This window comes from Hydra vulgaris, chromosome 12, assembly GCF_038396675.1.
Source record: "Hydra vulgaris chromosome 12, alternate assembly HydraT2T_AEP".
Classification (NCBI taxonomy): Eukaryota; Metazoa; Cnidaria; class Hydrozoa; order Anthoathecata; family Hydridae; genus Hydra; species Hydra vulgaris.
The window spans coordinates 35,428,626-35,445,531 of NC_088931.1; the positions used below are offsets into that span (position 1 = coordinate 35,428,626).

Here is a 16,906-nt window from a genome sequence, read left to right on the forward strand (position 1 = left end):
TTGTTGTAATTACGTAATACGCTGGTGATTGTAAAACGATTCAGCGCGCTTTTAATTGTATGGACTTAAATAGATTTGTAACCAAATAAATTATTAATCGATGTTTTCGTTAAAAATTTATGCGCGCGTCAGTTTGTGCGTTAAAAACACGCTAGGATTTTTATTAAAACTGGTAATATAAAAATTAGCATTTATCAACCTAATTATGTCAAAAGAAATAATCTAATTATGTAAAAAAAGATAACTGTTAATTTGTTAATTTAATTTCATACATCACAATCGATTTTATATAAGAATCGACTAAAAGACTTAATTACTGATTTTTTTTATTCATGAATAAACTAAAAAGAACGAAAACAAGTTTCCTTTATAAAAAAAAAACAACCATAAGAAGTGCTTTAGTATTTACAGCAATAAAAATACAAAAAGATACGCAAAAGTAATTCAATTCTTTTGGTCAAACATTAACTTTTGTGTAGCAGCGGCTGCACACCAATTATGTAGATTCCAATTTTTTTTTGTAAAAATAATGTTAACTAATCGCAATAGAATAAAACAACAGATTAAAATAAAATTATAAGTCATTTACATACAAGTCAATATTAATTATGCATAAGTCAACATTAAATCAACATTATAATCCTTGTATTTTTAAACCGTCCTTTTAATTTTCCGCATTTAATTGTCTTAAAAGATAAGAGCTTTTGTCTCGGTCCAAGCTTCATTCGCTTACCGACGTTTTGCTGTTGCGTCTGGGAATGATGTTTTACATGTTATTTACCGTTTTTGCAATTTACTCTATTTTGCTTAAGACAAAAAATTTTTGAATATGCTAGTTTTCAAAAGAAGTTAACAGTTTGCATTTTCTTATCTTAGTTCTTCATTATTACCTATAACGAAGTAATTTTTTTTTATTTTTTATTTTGTTTTGTTTTGGCGAATGCTTGATTTAGTTTCGAAATAAATAAAATTGTATTTAAGTTATGGAATGAAGTCAATTAGTAATAGTTTACCTGAGCATATCGATTGCTGAGGAATAGGTTATTATATATAAACTGCTTAAATGCTTGAAATATTGAATGTATAAAAGTGTTCGCTTATACAAATTAAATAATATCCATTATAAAAAAAAAACGTGTTTATCAAATAAGGGCAAAAATCTGTGTGAAATTGTTTTTCCTAGTTAAACATCTCTGGAGAGACAAATTATAATAGATTTAAAATTTTAAAGAACCCATATATATAAATGTCCTTTAAATTTAATATAAACCATAAACATAAATATTCTTTAATGTATTTCATTTAGGAAAAGAAACATTCTTAGTACTAATATTTTATGTTTTTTTTTTACTTAAATTTGATTTGTAGATTAAGGTTAAGTTATCTTTCATAGCTAAGAAGTCTAATCTGTTGACTTATGATAAAAATTTTCTTTCTAATTTCTTCCTAAAACCTTATTTGGTTTGTCCCATGTAAACAATCTGTAAACTATGAGAAGCTATATTAACTAATGCTGACAAGTTTGTAATCAAGGATGTTTTTGATAAGTTCACAAACTTTCTTTAGGGTATAAGTGTTTCATGTTTTGAGCAAAAAGTATCTACAAATGAAAGTTATATTACATAAAAAACTTTTGTTTTTTCACAATTTTTTTTATTTTTATTTTTTGAAAAAAAGTGTCAGAGATAAAGTGTTCAAAATTTATCATGCAAACCTTAATACACATTAGTACATTGCAGACACTATATACACAGTAGTGCTGTACAGACCATAATACACAGTACAGTGGTGTAAAAGTATTAGAGTCATCTACAAATTAAATGCTAGATAGATATTAATGCAAAATCAGGACAAGTAGCGACAGTAAATTTTATATTATATCACTAGTTACTTTTTAAAGATGCAAAGAAATTTGCAATTTGAAACAGTTTATCAAATTTTTTTGAATTTTAGGGCAAGTTTTCAAAATTCTAAATTTATTTTTGCAAATGTACATACAGTGCAGTAATTTGATGGCTGTTTCGACATGTTTAATCCTTACTTATGATGTTTTATCCTAACTTGTAATATTTTAATGACTGTGAGGCAGCATTTCTATACTAAACAGCATAAAGTCATTTAGTGCATTTCTTATTTATATTTGTATAGATTATATATTCTATAATAAATACCTTTATGGACGAAGCTGAAGCTCTACTAAAACTTAATGCATTCTCCTTAAGAATATTGAGAAATTATATCACAATCAGTTAGCAGTTTGAAAAAAAAAGGTTAACTTCTGTTTGAAAATTGGCCCTAATAGCATATGCCATAATTTTAATTGATTACAATCGAAGAAAAAAAAAAGTTACCAACATGAAGTTTTTAGGCACACTAGAGCAAAATACGATTACTAAAGTTGTGTAAATTTATACCTTGTCCAAATAAGCATTTGCTGCAAATTGACTTGAATAACATAATTTATTGCACAGATTTTATTGTATTGTTGCTCTTTGCTTATATCTTCTTATATGCTTTAAAAGCTACAAGAAATCTATCATATCATCCAGTATATTATATATATATATATATATATATATATATATATATATATATATATATATATATATATATATATATTTATATATATATATATATACACATATAGTTCCATAAATTGTTGCATTTGGGAATAAAAATGATTCTTATGCCAACAAATACGTCACTTTTAATTACTTTTGACTTTCGTCCAACATTTCCGTTTTGTCAGAAAGTTAAAACCATTTTTAACTTTTTAAAAATATTCAGAATGTTTTTAAAACATTCTGAATATTTTTAATAATATAAATATTGTTTTTAATAATATAAACAATGTTTTTATTTTTATTTTTTAATAAAATATTTTTATTTTTTTTATTGTAAATCATGCGTGGAGTGTTGCTACATCGACTATCTTATAGCCTGACTCGCAACGGAGTGTTGCTACATCGACTATCTTATAGCCTGACTCACAACAGAGTGCTGCTACATCGACTATCTTATAGCCTGACTTGCAAGGGAGTGCTGCTACATCGACTGAGGGTTTGGTTGGGGCAGGCAGTCTATCAATTAAAAAAAAAAAAATTCCAGTCTCGCATTTTAATTTTTTTTTGTGTCAACAAAATACGGAAAAACTTTCTAACTTTCTAATATATATATATATATATATATATATATATATATATATATATATATATATATATATATATATATATATATATATATATATTATATATATATATATATATATATATATATATATATATATATTAGGGATATGACTTTTTAATTTTTTTTCAAATAAAATGTTTCCTGTATCATAAATCGATGAACTTTTACCTAAAATCATGAAAAAAGGCCCAAATAGCTTTCTGCAACAAAAAAAGGTCACCCCCAAAATAAAAATTTGATTTACCATTTTTATACATTCATTTTTGACCGATGTTTTAATCTTAAGCTTAATTCTCAGCTTAATTCTATTTATTTCATTATTTTGTTATGAATTTATAAATATAACGCCACACGTTACCATGGCAACGAAACGGCTGTGTGCCGGCAAATACTTGGAATTGTTATGTGATGACGTCATTGTGTTACCACGGTGATATAGACGACTGTAACAGACTGTAGAAGATTATAGAACTTAGTAGAACATTCTGGAAGCTCTAAATAATTATATAAGCGAGCTGCTGTCAGAGCTCAGTGTTGATAATGTGAATAGTTCTATGAAGTACTCTGCGTGTAACTGAGCTAATAAGGAACTACTGTAGCGAACTAAAGACGCTGTAAGTGTACGAAGTATAAGTAGTTGTAGCATTATCGTTAGGATACGGACTGGATTATCGAACTGTTATCAACATTGACTGGATTATCGAACTATAATTGGATTACTATACAGTTAAAGTATTTTATTAATTAAACGACTTTATTAAACGGATATTTACGCTCAGCTATCCGTAAAGTCGTAACAATATTATATGATGTCTCACAAGAAAAGTCATACCACAGTAACAAAGAACAAGAAGACTTGGACTAAAAATTTGGTGAGATTTCAAGAGTCACACAGAAGAAGAGGAAGCGTGGCTGTAGAAGAACATTCACTCGATGAAAAATCCAGAATACCACTTCAATTGCAGATCGTAGGAAGATACCAGTTTCTCGGAGCATATGTTAAAGGAAGAAAAGAACGAATAGACCAAATTTCTAAGGAAATTACAAAATTGTGGGACAATAAACTGAATTTTCCACGTGTGTCTGATCAAGTGATAAGAGCAAAGCTTATGAAGGTGCTGAAGGTCTATGATGAATGTGTCAAGCGTGGAAAATATGATGTTCTCAATGCATTATTTGACATCACGAAAGTGAATGGTCAGTGGTTATCCTCGGAAGATAAACGTCTATACCACCTACAAAAAGAAAGTAAAGGACAGGTGGGGTACTCAACAGGACAAGTGGCAAGTAAAGAAACCATTCACCCTTCCAAGAGAAGGAAAGTCCAGTCTGGAACAGCAATACCTTCCACATCACAAGTCCTGTCTACCACAGACAGTGGTACTGAATCTGAAAACTGCAAAAGTAAGAGTGAAGATGATGAAGACGACGACGGTGATAAAGACGATGATGAGGACACTCAGAAAAAAAAACTAGAAAGCACTACAAAAGTAAATTTGCTGTAAGTATGGTTACATCAAGTGGAGTTTCCACAAAGAAAGCTGCTAAAATATGCAATGTATTATCACAACAAGGTATTGATATTCCAACTCCAAGTCAATCAGCAATTTACAAGTCCATATTCAAAGAGGCAGGTAAATTAAAAAAAGAAATGATACAACAACTTAAAATGGAACAGTGGTCCTTACACTTTGACGGCAAACGATTAGATGATAAGGAATATCAGGTAGTTGTACTTCAGAATGAAAGAACTGACGTGAAACTTGATGCACTGCGTTTAAAAGATGGCAAAGCTGAAACTGTTGCTGAAAAAATTGCCAAACTTATTGATGAATACAATTTGTGGAATTCAATTAAGATGATCATTACTGATACAACAAACGTCAATACTGGGAAGAGAAATGGAGTTGTTGTGAAGTTGCAACGTATGTTTAAATTAAAGGGTGTCACAATACCACAATTTATCGGTTGTCAGCATCACGTACTAGACAGGATTCTCCGTCTGGTGATGGACGAAGAACTTGGGGGTGATACCAAATCTCCAAACATTGAATACCCATTTGTGTCTGAACTGTTGAATAAGTATGATGAACTGAAGGATAAGTTTGTGAATGGAACTGTAGAAATTCTTGATAAATCAGGGTGGAGAGACGATATGAAGTTTTTGTACCATTTAACAAGAGTGTTTAGGTTCTATGAAGAACAAAGAAACTTCCTTCTGATTCACTTTCAGAACATTCCTAATATGAGCAATGCCAGATGGAACTCAAGAGCCATTCTCGCCATTCTGGCGTTCATTCTTATGCCTGAAGCGAGAAAGAATTTGGAGAAGGTTTGCAGGTTCATTTCATATGAGTGGGCAGAACATTGGTTTAGTAGTCAAAAGTACAATGACAATGACTTCAAGAATTTATCTGATGTATTGAAGCCTTACAAAAAGGCAATGCAGTCATTCCAAAATCACTGGAAGAAAGAGCCATCCGTCATCGACATACCACGAAGTAATCAGATAGCTGAACGTGCAATCAAGGTGATGCAAGACCTGTATGCTTCCTGCAGAAAGAAAGACAAACTGCAACTTCGATTCATTCTAAGTAATAAGCGCTAGACTCTTTATGAGACGTGAGCATCATGTGACCCATGTACTAAACACAGTAGGCCTATAGACACAGACAGTTATGTATATTGTTGTACTAGACGCTTTGATACTGTTAATTTTGTAATACTTGTATAATTATATATCACATAATGTTTTTTGTTATATCACAGTACATGTTGCATAAATAAATAAAATAACAACAGGAGTATGACTCTTACAACATCTTCAGCCTTTAATATTCATTTACTGTACAAAAGTGTACCTATTGAAAATTCGATTTTTTGGTTTTGGGGTGACCTTTTTTCAAGATATGTCAAAATGAAACATCTATTCGTTCTTTTTACATAAAAGTTCATTGAATTACGATACAGGCCTAGTAGGTTGCAAAAAAGTCATATCCCTAATATATATATATATATAAATATATATATATATATATATATATATATATATATATATATATATATAAATATATATATATATATATATATATATTTATATATATATATATTTATATATATAGTTGACTTAAGATATATATATATATATATATATATATATATATATATATATATAGAGAGAGAGAGAGAGAGAGAGAGAGAGAGAGAGAGAGAGAGAGAGAGAGAGAGAGAGAGAGAGAGAGAGAGAGAGAGAGAGAGAGAGAGAGAGAGAGAGAGAGAGAGAGAGAGAGAGAGAGAGAGAACTCTTATATGTTGTCAGAAAGTTTTTTCCATATTTTGTTGACAAAAAGTAAAAATTAAAATGCAAGACCGGAATTATTTTTTTGTATTAATTGATAGACTGCCTGCCCCAACCAAACCCTCAGTCGATATAGCAGCACTCCCTTGCGAATCAGGCTAAAAGATAGTAGATATAGCAGCACTCCATTGCAAGTAAGGCTATTGGTCAGTCGATATAGCAGCACTCCCTTGCGAGTCAAGCTATTTGTCAGTCAATGTAGCAGCACTTTGTTGCAAGTCAGGCTATAAGATAGTCGATGTAGCAACACTCCACGCATGAGTTACAGTAAAAAAAATTAAAATAAAAACATTTTATTAAAAAAAATTAAAAAAAACAACATTTTATTAAAGAAAATAAAAATAAAAACATTGTTTATATTGTTAAAAACATTCAGAATGTTTAAAAAACATTCAGAATGTTTTTAAAAACATTCTGGTCAATTAAATTTGGGTTTTTGTGGTTTTTTTAAAAAACAATTAATTTGTAATTAAATTAATGGTTTTAACTTTCTGACAACACGCAAATGTTGGACGAAAGTCAAAAGTAATTAAAAGTGATGTATGTGTTGGCGTAAGAATAATTTTTTCTTTCCGCTCTTCCCAAATGCAACAATCTATAGAACTATATATATATATATATATATATATATATATATATATATATATATATATATATATATATATTTATTTTTTTTATTTTTTTTATTTTATTTCTTTATTTCAAGGTTTGTATATATATATAAAATTTAAAAAAATAATGTCTTAAAATATATATAAATAATAAAAAATTATAATTTATAATCAACTTTGTTGCAATGTTGGCACTAATGCTGGAAGAGCATTTGTTGTTGAATACATTAAACCTCAAAAAATGCAGTGTTCCGTTAACCAACCTATTGTTATGCATTTCACTTTCTTTATTTAAATTAGTTTGGTTTTGAATCGAAAGTTTGTTTTTTCTATTTGTAGTTTATTTAGTTTTCCATTTTTTAGTAAATGGGAGTTTTTGGCAAAAGGATATTTCACTTGCTAGTACTGTAGCATTTTTTATTTCTGTATTTTAATGTCAAATAATCTTATATAGTTAATTGGACTGATCAAATTTTGAACAATTTGATGATATGTTCTTTTTAATGGGGTTTTAAACTTTTTTTGTTGTGTGCGTGTAGTTTTGTTTTAGGATACCACACATTCTGTAATACTTGCATGATTTACTACAAATTACTTTTATATGTAATGAACACTTTTATATGTAATGAACAAAAATAAAAGTTGATAAGTACTTTTTTTTTTTCAAAACCAATAAAAAACATTTTTGAGATAAAGAAAATCTCACAATTATTGTTCCCACAATATTTACAAACTTTGAATTTGTGGAAATAATATAGTAATATAATTTCAATAAAAATAATTCAGCCTGCCATTTTAGTTTTAATGGTTACTTCTATAATAGTCAAAACTAAAATAAATTATAATCTTATAGGTTTACTTATAACAATATGTAAAAAGATACATTTTTTATTTTTATTTGTGTGTGTATATTATGCATTTTTTTGAATATTATATTTGATTTTTTTAAATAAATTTTAGATCACACAAATTTATAGAGCTCAATGAATTCCTCAATCACGTCTCATTTTTTACATGTAGGTGATATTATATCACTATATGCAGAGGGAGCTGTAAATGGATTTATAAGTACACTTGGGTAAGTTTTAAATAAAATTGTAGAGTTATATTTTTTTTTTATATAAAAAAATGGTTTTTTGAATTTAATATATTAATTAATATTTTTGTTTTAACAAAATATAAATTTAGAAAATATTGTATGTATTTTTAACAGAAAATTATTTTGAAAGTATTATATATACTAAATCAAGCTTTTAGGAAGCATGGATGGTCTTCAGGCTGTTAGAAGCGTGTGCGGAAAACATTTCATGCATGGACAGACGAGGTGTGGACACCTCGTCTGTCCATGCATAAAATGTTTTCTTAAGACAGCTTGACCATGGCTGTTTGCATATTTTGAATAATTTTAAACTATTTTTATTTATTTTAAAATAATTTATTATATAAATTATTTTTAATGATTATAGTTAATATTTGGAATAAATAACTTCAAAACTTTGATTTTTCTAACTATTTTAAATTTCACGAAACTCTTTTAAATAAAGTAACAAGTTACTGTGGATCAATGTTAAATTTTTTATCAAAATATTTATTTAAATTATCAAAGAATATTGTAAATATTGTATATTTTTAAATTACCAAAGAATATTGTATATCTTTTTTATTTAAAAAGTATGAATTTTTTATGATAATTAACTTCGATATTTCAAAATAACTTTTAATTAAATGTTTTTTTATATTATGGGAAACGCTTTTAAATAATGACAAATTACTTCAAACAACTGTTTATAATAGTCACATTTTATTTAAATTATCAAAGATATTTTGTATAATTTTATTTATTTATGTAAATACGAGCCTTCCCAGGAAGCGCATGCAATCGCATTCTTTGTTAGTCCATGTTTAAAATAACTTTTTTAGACAACTTGACCATATTTTTATGAAGTAAACGTTTTAAGAATTTGCAGCCAAATAAAGCTATATAAAACTACAGAGAATAAAATAGCAATACTTAAAGAAAGCAAACAAATACTATACGAAATGGAAAATTTAAATAAAATAAGCTAAATATTTTAATGTTTTTGTTTTCCTTTTTTTAAAGGCATTTGTTTTTTTCCACTACCAAAATTGATACAAGTCAGATAAAAAAAAGCAGAATGTAACGAAAACAAAAGTGTTTTTTTTAAATACAATTTATTCACGTTTTTTGTCGGTCTTAAGGAAATACTTATTTGCACTAGAAATACAATTTTAAAATTTGTTTTTCAAATATTTTTGCTAAACTTTAATGTTTTTATCAATGCACAGGAAAGCAAATAAACTAATTGCTATTTATTTGTAAATTTTCATTTTTATTTTGAACAAGTTTTTAATGTCAAATAATATAAAGTCATTAATACTAATGTTCAAATATAAAATATTTGGTTGTTTTCACTACCCCCATTGAAATAGTCTGCACTTTCAGTACATTCTTTAAATTTTGCTTTTAAGTTTATTTCCTGATGATAAACTATTGTTATTAGCGATACTCCAAAAGCTTGTGGGCTAGTGCATTGTTAATTTACTGAACTTTTTTAACAAAATTTTTAGTAACCTATTTGAAATTTTTTTAAGTTTATATACATTTTTTCAAATAAAGGGATTGTTATGTTTATTCTCTCTAGTAATTCGTATTAACCTTGGAAATAGGACAATATAAAGGAAAAAATTTCAAACAGGCATTAAATAAAATTATTGGTAATGGTAAATACGTTTGTTTAAAAGAAACCATGCTATTCATATACCTAATTTCTTCTGTCATTACAAAATTTGTTAATTTATTGCAATGTAATAAAAGGAGAGCTCTGAAAAGAAAAAAATCAGAAAAAAACTAGATGTAAGAGAAAAAAACTAAACCTATTACAGAATCATTAAAAACTGTTATATAGCAAATTAGTTTCCTAATATACGGGCTGATAAAAATTGTGAATAAATTGCATATTAAGACTTTCATTGTTGCAAAATTGTTTAAAACTATAATATGTTTTCAAAAATATAATCTTTTTTGTATTAAAAAGTAGTATTAGATTTTTTTCCTCAGTAGATAAATTTCGCTTTTTGTGTAAGTTATTGAAACCCTTTAAAAGTTAAAAGATGCGAGCTGCCGTGGTCAGTGTGTCTAAATAATTTGTTTTAAATGTAGACGGACAAGGTGTGCGACCGCACGCGCTTCCTGGGAAGGTTTGTACACAATACACGCAAGTTAAATAATAACATATTTGTTAAATAAATAGTATTGTCAAATCTTTTTTAAAAATAATTCTCTTCGTTGTTTAGTAAATGAAGTTTTTTCTTTACACAGAAATGTTTACTCTTTTTAATAAACAGTTCTTTCATAGAACATAATGTTCTGTTTGCTTTTTTGGAATTTAGTTTTTAGGAGAAACATGTTTAATTTAATGAATTAGTTAGCAAATCATAAAAAAATAATTCTTTAAAAAATATTGTGAAACTATTGTACATTCCTTTATATATATATATATATATATATATATATATATATATATATATATATATATATATATATATATATATATATATATATATGTATATATATATATATATATATATATATATATATATATATATATATATATATATATATATATATATATATATATATACACATATAGTTCCATAAATTGTTGCATTTGGGAATAAAAATGTTTCTTATGCCCACAAATGCGTCACTTTTAATTACTTTTGACTTTTGTCCAACATTTGCGTGTTGTCAGAAAGTAAAAACCATTAATTTAATTACAAATTAATCGTTTTTTAAAAAAACCGCAAAAACGCAAATTTAATTGACCAGAATGTTTTTAAAAACATTCTGAATGTTTTTAACAATGTAAACAATGTTTTTATTTTTATTTTTTTTAATAAAATGTTTTTATTTTCATTTTTTTTTTACTGTAAGTCATGTGCGAAGTTTTGCTACATCGACTATCTTATAGCCTGACTTGCAACAAAGTGCTGCTACATCGACTGACAAATAGCTTGACTCGTAACGGAGTGCTGCTACATCTACTATCTTTTAGCCTGACTCGCAAGGGAGTGCTGCTACATCGACTGAGGGTTTGGTTGGGGCAGGCAGTCTATCAATTAAAAAAAAAAAAGATTCCGGACTTGCATTTTAATTTTTACTTTTTGTCAACAAAATAAGGAAAAAACTTTCTGACAACATATAAGAGTTCTATATATATTAGGGGTGCACCAATGCATCGGCCTGCCGATGCATCGACCATTTAGCCGATGCATCAGCATCGGCCTCGGCTTTGATAACCATCGGCCGATGCCGATTGTTTTAAAATTTTTGAAATTTTATTTTTGATTCTGTGTTTCTATATTATATCCAAACATAGAATTACGCCATAAACATAAATTCAATGTATAAGTCTAACTTATTAATAATAAGTTATTATATAGGCATATATGCAACCACTAAACTAAAATTTTTTGAGTGCTTTTAACAGGGCTCTCTACTTTTTTAGAGTTTTCTTATAATTTAGTACATTAATTATAAAACATGTGGATCCAAAACTCTACGAAGAAGTTTAAAATCAAGAAATGCACATTTAAAAAATATAAATATAAAGTATAACATATTTAAAACATAATAGACCAACTTGCGTCATGTTAAAAATAAATATAAATTTTTATTATGTTATGAAAAGTAATAAAATATGTTATATAAAACTGTGAATCTATTTTTTTGTTTCCGTTTCTCCAAAAAATTTCCAATTCGCATGCACAAAAGCTAGATTTTCTCCATGTTCTGCAGTTAGTCGGGACCGTGTCGATTTATAAATATTTCCCCCAGTACTAAACAATCTTTCACTGAACACAAAAGAAGGTGGGCTCCTAAATATTTTTTTGCAAGGTATGAGAGGTCTAAAATATTATTGCTGCTAGAGTGTTTCTTTATACATGTATTTTTGTAATTTCCCCACCATTTATATGGACATTCTTTTTGATGCAGATTAAGCAGTGATAAGTAAAAGTTTATTTCATCTGTTCTAAAAGAAAAGTAAGTAAACAAAAAATATAAAAACTAAACTAAAATGTAAAGTACAAATTTTTATTATTAAAAGTTGTTAAATATTAATGAATATTAGTAATATTATTTCATTTTATTTTTCAATTTTTATTTGTTTATGATAATTTAGAATTTAGTTTTATCTATAATAATATATTATAAATTAGAAAAGAACAAAAAGTTATCAAAGTTCTTATTTAAAAAAATCATTTTAACTTAAATTTTTTCCTTTTTCTCTAAATAAATTTGTGCCTCTGTTTTTTACAGTTCCTTACTTTTGTTGATTTTGTTAATTCAGTGTCAAGAGGTGCTTTTGAAACTTGATAGAAATTGTATATGTTTTCTGCCATTTTTAATTTTTTGAGTGGAGAGCTAGGTTCTTGGGTTGATTCAGATGAAGTGTTTGTTTCATTATCTGATTGAGTTAAGTTGTCGGTAGTTAAAAGACAATCTGTAATATCAGTTTTATTTAGGTTCATGTATTTCTCTTGAATATTTGATTTTATTGTGTCTTTCTCCTCATCTGATATGGCATAACTAAATTTAAATCTTGGATCTAAAACTGTAGACATGTTCAAGTTTTTGTTATATTTATAGCTGAAAAACCTTGAGATAAAATCTTTTTTCAACTCTTCTATTATAGTTTTTATTTCACCTGCATTTTCTGAAACATAGGCTAAGTACGCTTCCATTGAAACTATAAATGGAATAATTTGAGACACTGATGCCCTATTTTCACTCATCGCTAGTGTAGCCACCTCAAAATGGTTTAAAACTAAGATAAGCATCTCAGCTAATAACCATTGATCTTCATTAAGATTAGAGGCATTATACTTTTGATTTCTAATAAAAAATTATGTTAGTGAAGTTTTTTGTTCAACTAGTCTTTCTAGCATGTAAAATGTCGAGTTCCATCTTGTTACTATATCTTGTATAAGTGAATGTTGGGGTAACTTTAGCTGTTGTTGAATTTCATGTAGCATATCCATGGAAGATGAAGAATGATGAAAGTGTGTGACAATTTTTCTAGACTTAGCTATAAGATCATTTACAATTGTTTGCTGTTTGAAAAGCTTATCGGTTATACAAAGCTGAAGAGTGTAGATTACACAACTTAGAGAATTTTTTTCTAAACCAGCTTCTTTTATGGCTAATTTCATATTAGCAGCATTGTCAGAGAGGACAAAGTACACTTTGTTAGTTGGTATTTTCCATTCATTTAAAGAGTCTTTCAGAAATTTTGATATCTTTACACCTGTATGAGAGCCTGTTATTTTTTTAAGTTGTAGCACAGCTGTCATAGAATTAAACTCTGAGTTTATCCAGTGTGCTGTTAATGAATAAAAGCTTAGATCATTGTGATGTGTAGTCCATCCGTCAGTGGTAAAACTAAAAAAATCTGCTTTTGCTACATCATTCATAATTTGTATTTTCATTTTTTCATAAATTAAAGGAACAACTGTTTCAGTCATATGTTTTCTAGAGGGCATGGTATACCTTGGTTCAAGATGCATAATTGGTTTTTTAAATCCTTGATCTGTAACTAAAGAATACGGCTGAATGTCTACACATATCATTTCTCCGATAAGCATAGTTATTTTTTGAGCTCTTTGTTCACTTGAAGTCCATTTCCTATGCTTATTAATAGTTTCCTCAAGCTTAGATGTTTTTGATCTAGAATAACTGTAACACTGTTGCTAACGGATACTTTGCTATTATCATTCTCTTTACTGGTTGAAGTAGATGCAATAACATTTTTTTTTTCTGTGTTAATTTTTTTGAAACATTTTAGATCTTCTACTTTCTGGAAAACTTTTATATGTTTTGCTTTCATATGCCCTCTTAAATTAGATGTTGTCATTTTTTTGACAGATGTTCCTCCTCTTGATATTTTCATTTTGCAAAATTTACAAATTGCTTTTGAGCGATTATTTTTATCAATATCAAAATAGTCCCAGATTGGACTTTTTGTTGCTTTACTCATTGTTTCTTTAATTCTAATTTAATAATATCTCTAAATTTAATTCTACGTTAAGAAAGAAAAGTTTTTATTTCATCGCGCACTATTTTTATAAAAGAGTAGAACAAAAGAGAAAGAAAAGTTAAACTTGAATTGAATTGAGTGAATAACGTTGTATAGAATTTTTTTTTTTTGCGTCGTTTCTTCCTTTTTTAGATGAGAGAAATAAAAGTTTAATTGAAACAATACTTTGAATAAATGGGAACTGGAAGAGAAAATTGCTTTAATAGCGTTTAATAGATAAACATTTAAAATAAGTATTGTTTTATATTTTAACTTCGTAAAAACATTTGCTAAAAACTTGCTAATTACTAGAAGTAACGGCATTAAAATCTTCCATTCATTCTTTATAAAAAACAAAATCGTTCTAATTCGAACAAAATGACGAAAGTAAATATTTATAAAACGAGCTTTTCAATTGAAGTAATTGCTCTAATTGTCAAGAGAATGATAAAAAAAGTAAATGGAAAATAAACTTCAACAATAACAGTTTCAAAATGTTGCTTTCATCGTCACATGAATGGAATATGGCATTTCCATTCAGGTGTATATTTCCATCATCCAGTTTCAGGGCCAATGTATCGGCATCAGCCTGTACCTATTGGTATCGGCCAAAAGTAAGCATCGGTGCATATATATATATATATATATATATATATATATATATATATATATATATATATATATATATATATATATATATATATATATATATATATATATATATATATATATATATATATATATATATATATATATATATATATATATATATATATATATATATATATATATATATATATATATATATATATAAGTAAAGCTACAGTTAAGCGGCCTAAAATAATTTTATTTTTTCGCTTGTTGCGCTCTCGTGTGAAGACTTGCTCAAAGTAGTGAATTTTAATATAAACATAAGAAATATTTATTGGCTTCAGTACATACATCGACTATCTTATAGCCTGCTACTACAAGGGAGTGCTGCTACATCGACTAAGGGTTTGGCATGGAGCAGCATCTTTTTTTATTATTATTATTTCACTTAATATTTCTAATGTTTAAAAAGCATCCTCTGACGAGAGCGCAACAAGCGAAAAAATAAAATCATTTTAGGCCGCTTAACTGTAGCTTTACCATATATATATATATATATATATATATATATATATATATATATATATATATATATATATATATATATATATATATATATATATATATATATATATATATATATATATATATATATGTATATGTTTTAAAGGCAAATGGATATGCCACCAAATACTAAGTGTTTTATTAAAATTATTTTATTATTAAAAAATTGTTACTTTGTGAATTTTAGCAAAAGTTTCAGCTTTTTTGAAATAAATATTAATCAAATTTAGTTGTTTCTAAACTTTTGCATGGAAGCTTTTCAAAAAAACAATTAAATGTTAATTACCTGTTCAATTTTACAACTTTTATGGTTTTTATTTTAAATTGAAATAATATAGAGCACATTAGGTAAAAATTCAGCTTTTTTATGAAGTTTTGTGAAAAGTTATGCAGTAAAAGCTGAAAAAAAGTTGGTGTTTCTAAACTTTTGCATGCTATTGTATATATATGTATATATATATATATATATATATATATATATATATATATATATATATATATATATATATATATATATATATATATATATATATATATATATTAGGCTTTGTTTTAAAGCATTACATGTAGAGCAATTTACGTATGCTTTAAGCAATTTTTACGTACACAGTAAGCGAAATTGGTTAAGCTAATTTTTATCATTTTTTAACTTTGAAATTAGCGGTAAGATAAAAGAAGTAATTAATTTTTAAAAAAACCACATTTACTTTTGATTAGTGGTATGTAAAAATATTTGTTACAAAAGTTTGAAAGAAGTTATGTTAAAATTAATGGTTGTAACTTTTTATCTTGATGATATTTCCTATTTTTTTATAACGATTATATTCAACGTAATTTTAAGCTAAACTTTTTATCTAAATATTAAGCAACATAATAAAAGTTTGTCAATCATTACAAAACTACAAATTGTTTGCAGATGTTTTTAATAAAAATTCAATAAAAAACTATAAAAATCTATATTACAAAAAACATTTATATTCTGTAATCTCTGATAACAAAAATATTAAGACATTTTTTCAAGATATTAAAAAAAATGTACCAATATATGATTAAGTTCTTTTTATTGTACTAAAAATTACTTCTTCATTACTTATTACTCTTTGCTTTTCTTATTAGTTAAAGGTATATGGATACCTTTAACTTTAAGATATATGGGGAGGGGGGCCAGCACAGAAGAAAAAAAAATTACCTGTTACTCGCAATTTTTGAATGAAGACAAAAATTGTTAAATTTCTTCTGCGTGCGATTCAATAAATTTTTTTTTCATAGATCAAGTTATATTATAAAGTTAAAGAAATCACGAGTAGGCTATAGCATCTGCTGATGACACTAATATTACATTAAATATATTTATATAATGGAGGTTTTATTACTCCATTTAATTAATACAAAGGCACATTTTAGTTTAATGACAATCTTTATTCTTTACTAATGACTAGATATTTTTCTATATAAAATAAGACAAACTAGTATACAAAAACCTAGTATATTTCTAT

General features: G+C 26.7%; 1 protein-coding gene across 3 annotated transcripts in view; it reads left to right on the forward strand.

Moving 5' to 3' along the window:
* The first annotated feature begins 666 nt into the window (after positions 1-666).
* The window catches only part of LOC100202979 (inositol 1,4,5-trisphosphate-gated calcium channel ITPR1), a 139,702-nt gene continuing 123,462 nt past the window's right edge, over positions 667-16,906 (forward strand). For 2 of the 3 annotated variants that reach the window (XM_065813079.1, XM_065813081.1), the window contains exons 1-2: positions 681-900; positions 8,119-8,236. In XM_065813079.1, the coding sequence (XP_065669151.1) occupies positions 8,142-8,236 (95 nt within the window). In that variant the 5' untranslated portion in view covers positions 681-900; positions 8,119-8,141. Of the gene's footprint in view, positions 901-8,118; positions 8,237-16,906 lie in introns of all 3 variants that reach the window. The other variant, XM_065813080.1, reaches the window with a different exon arrangement.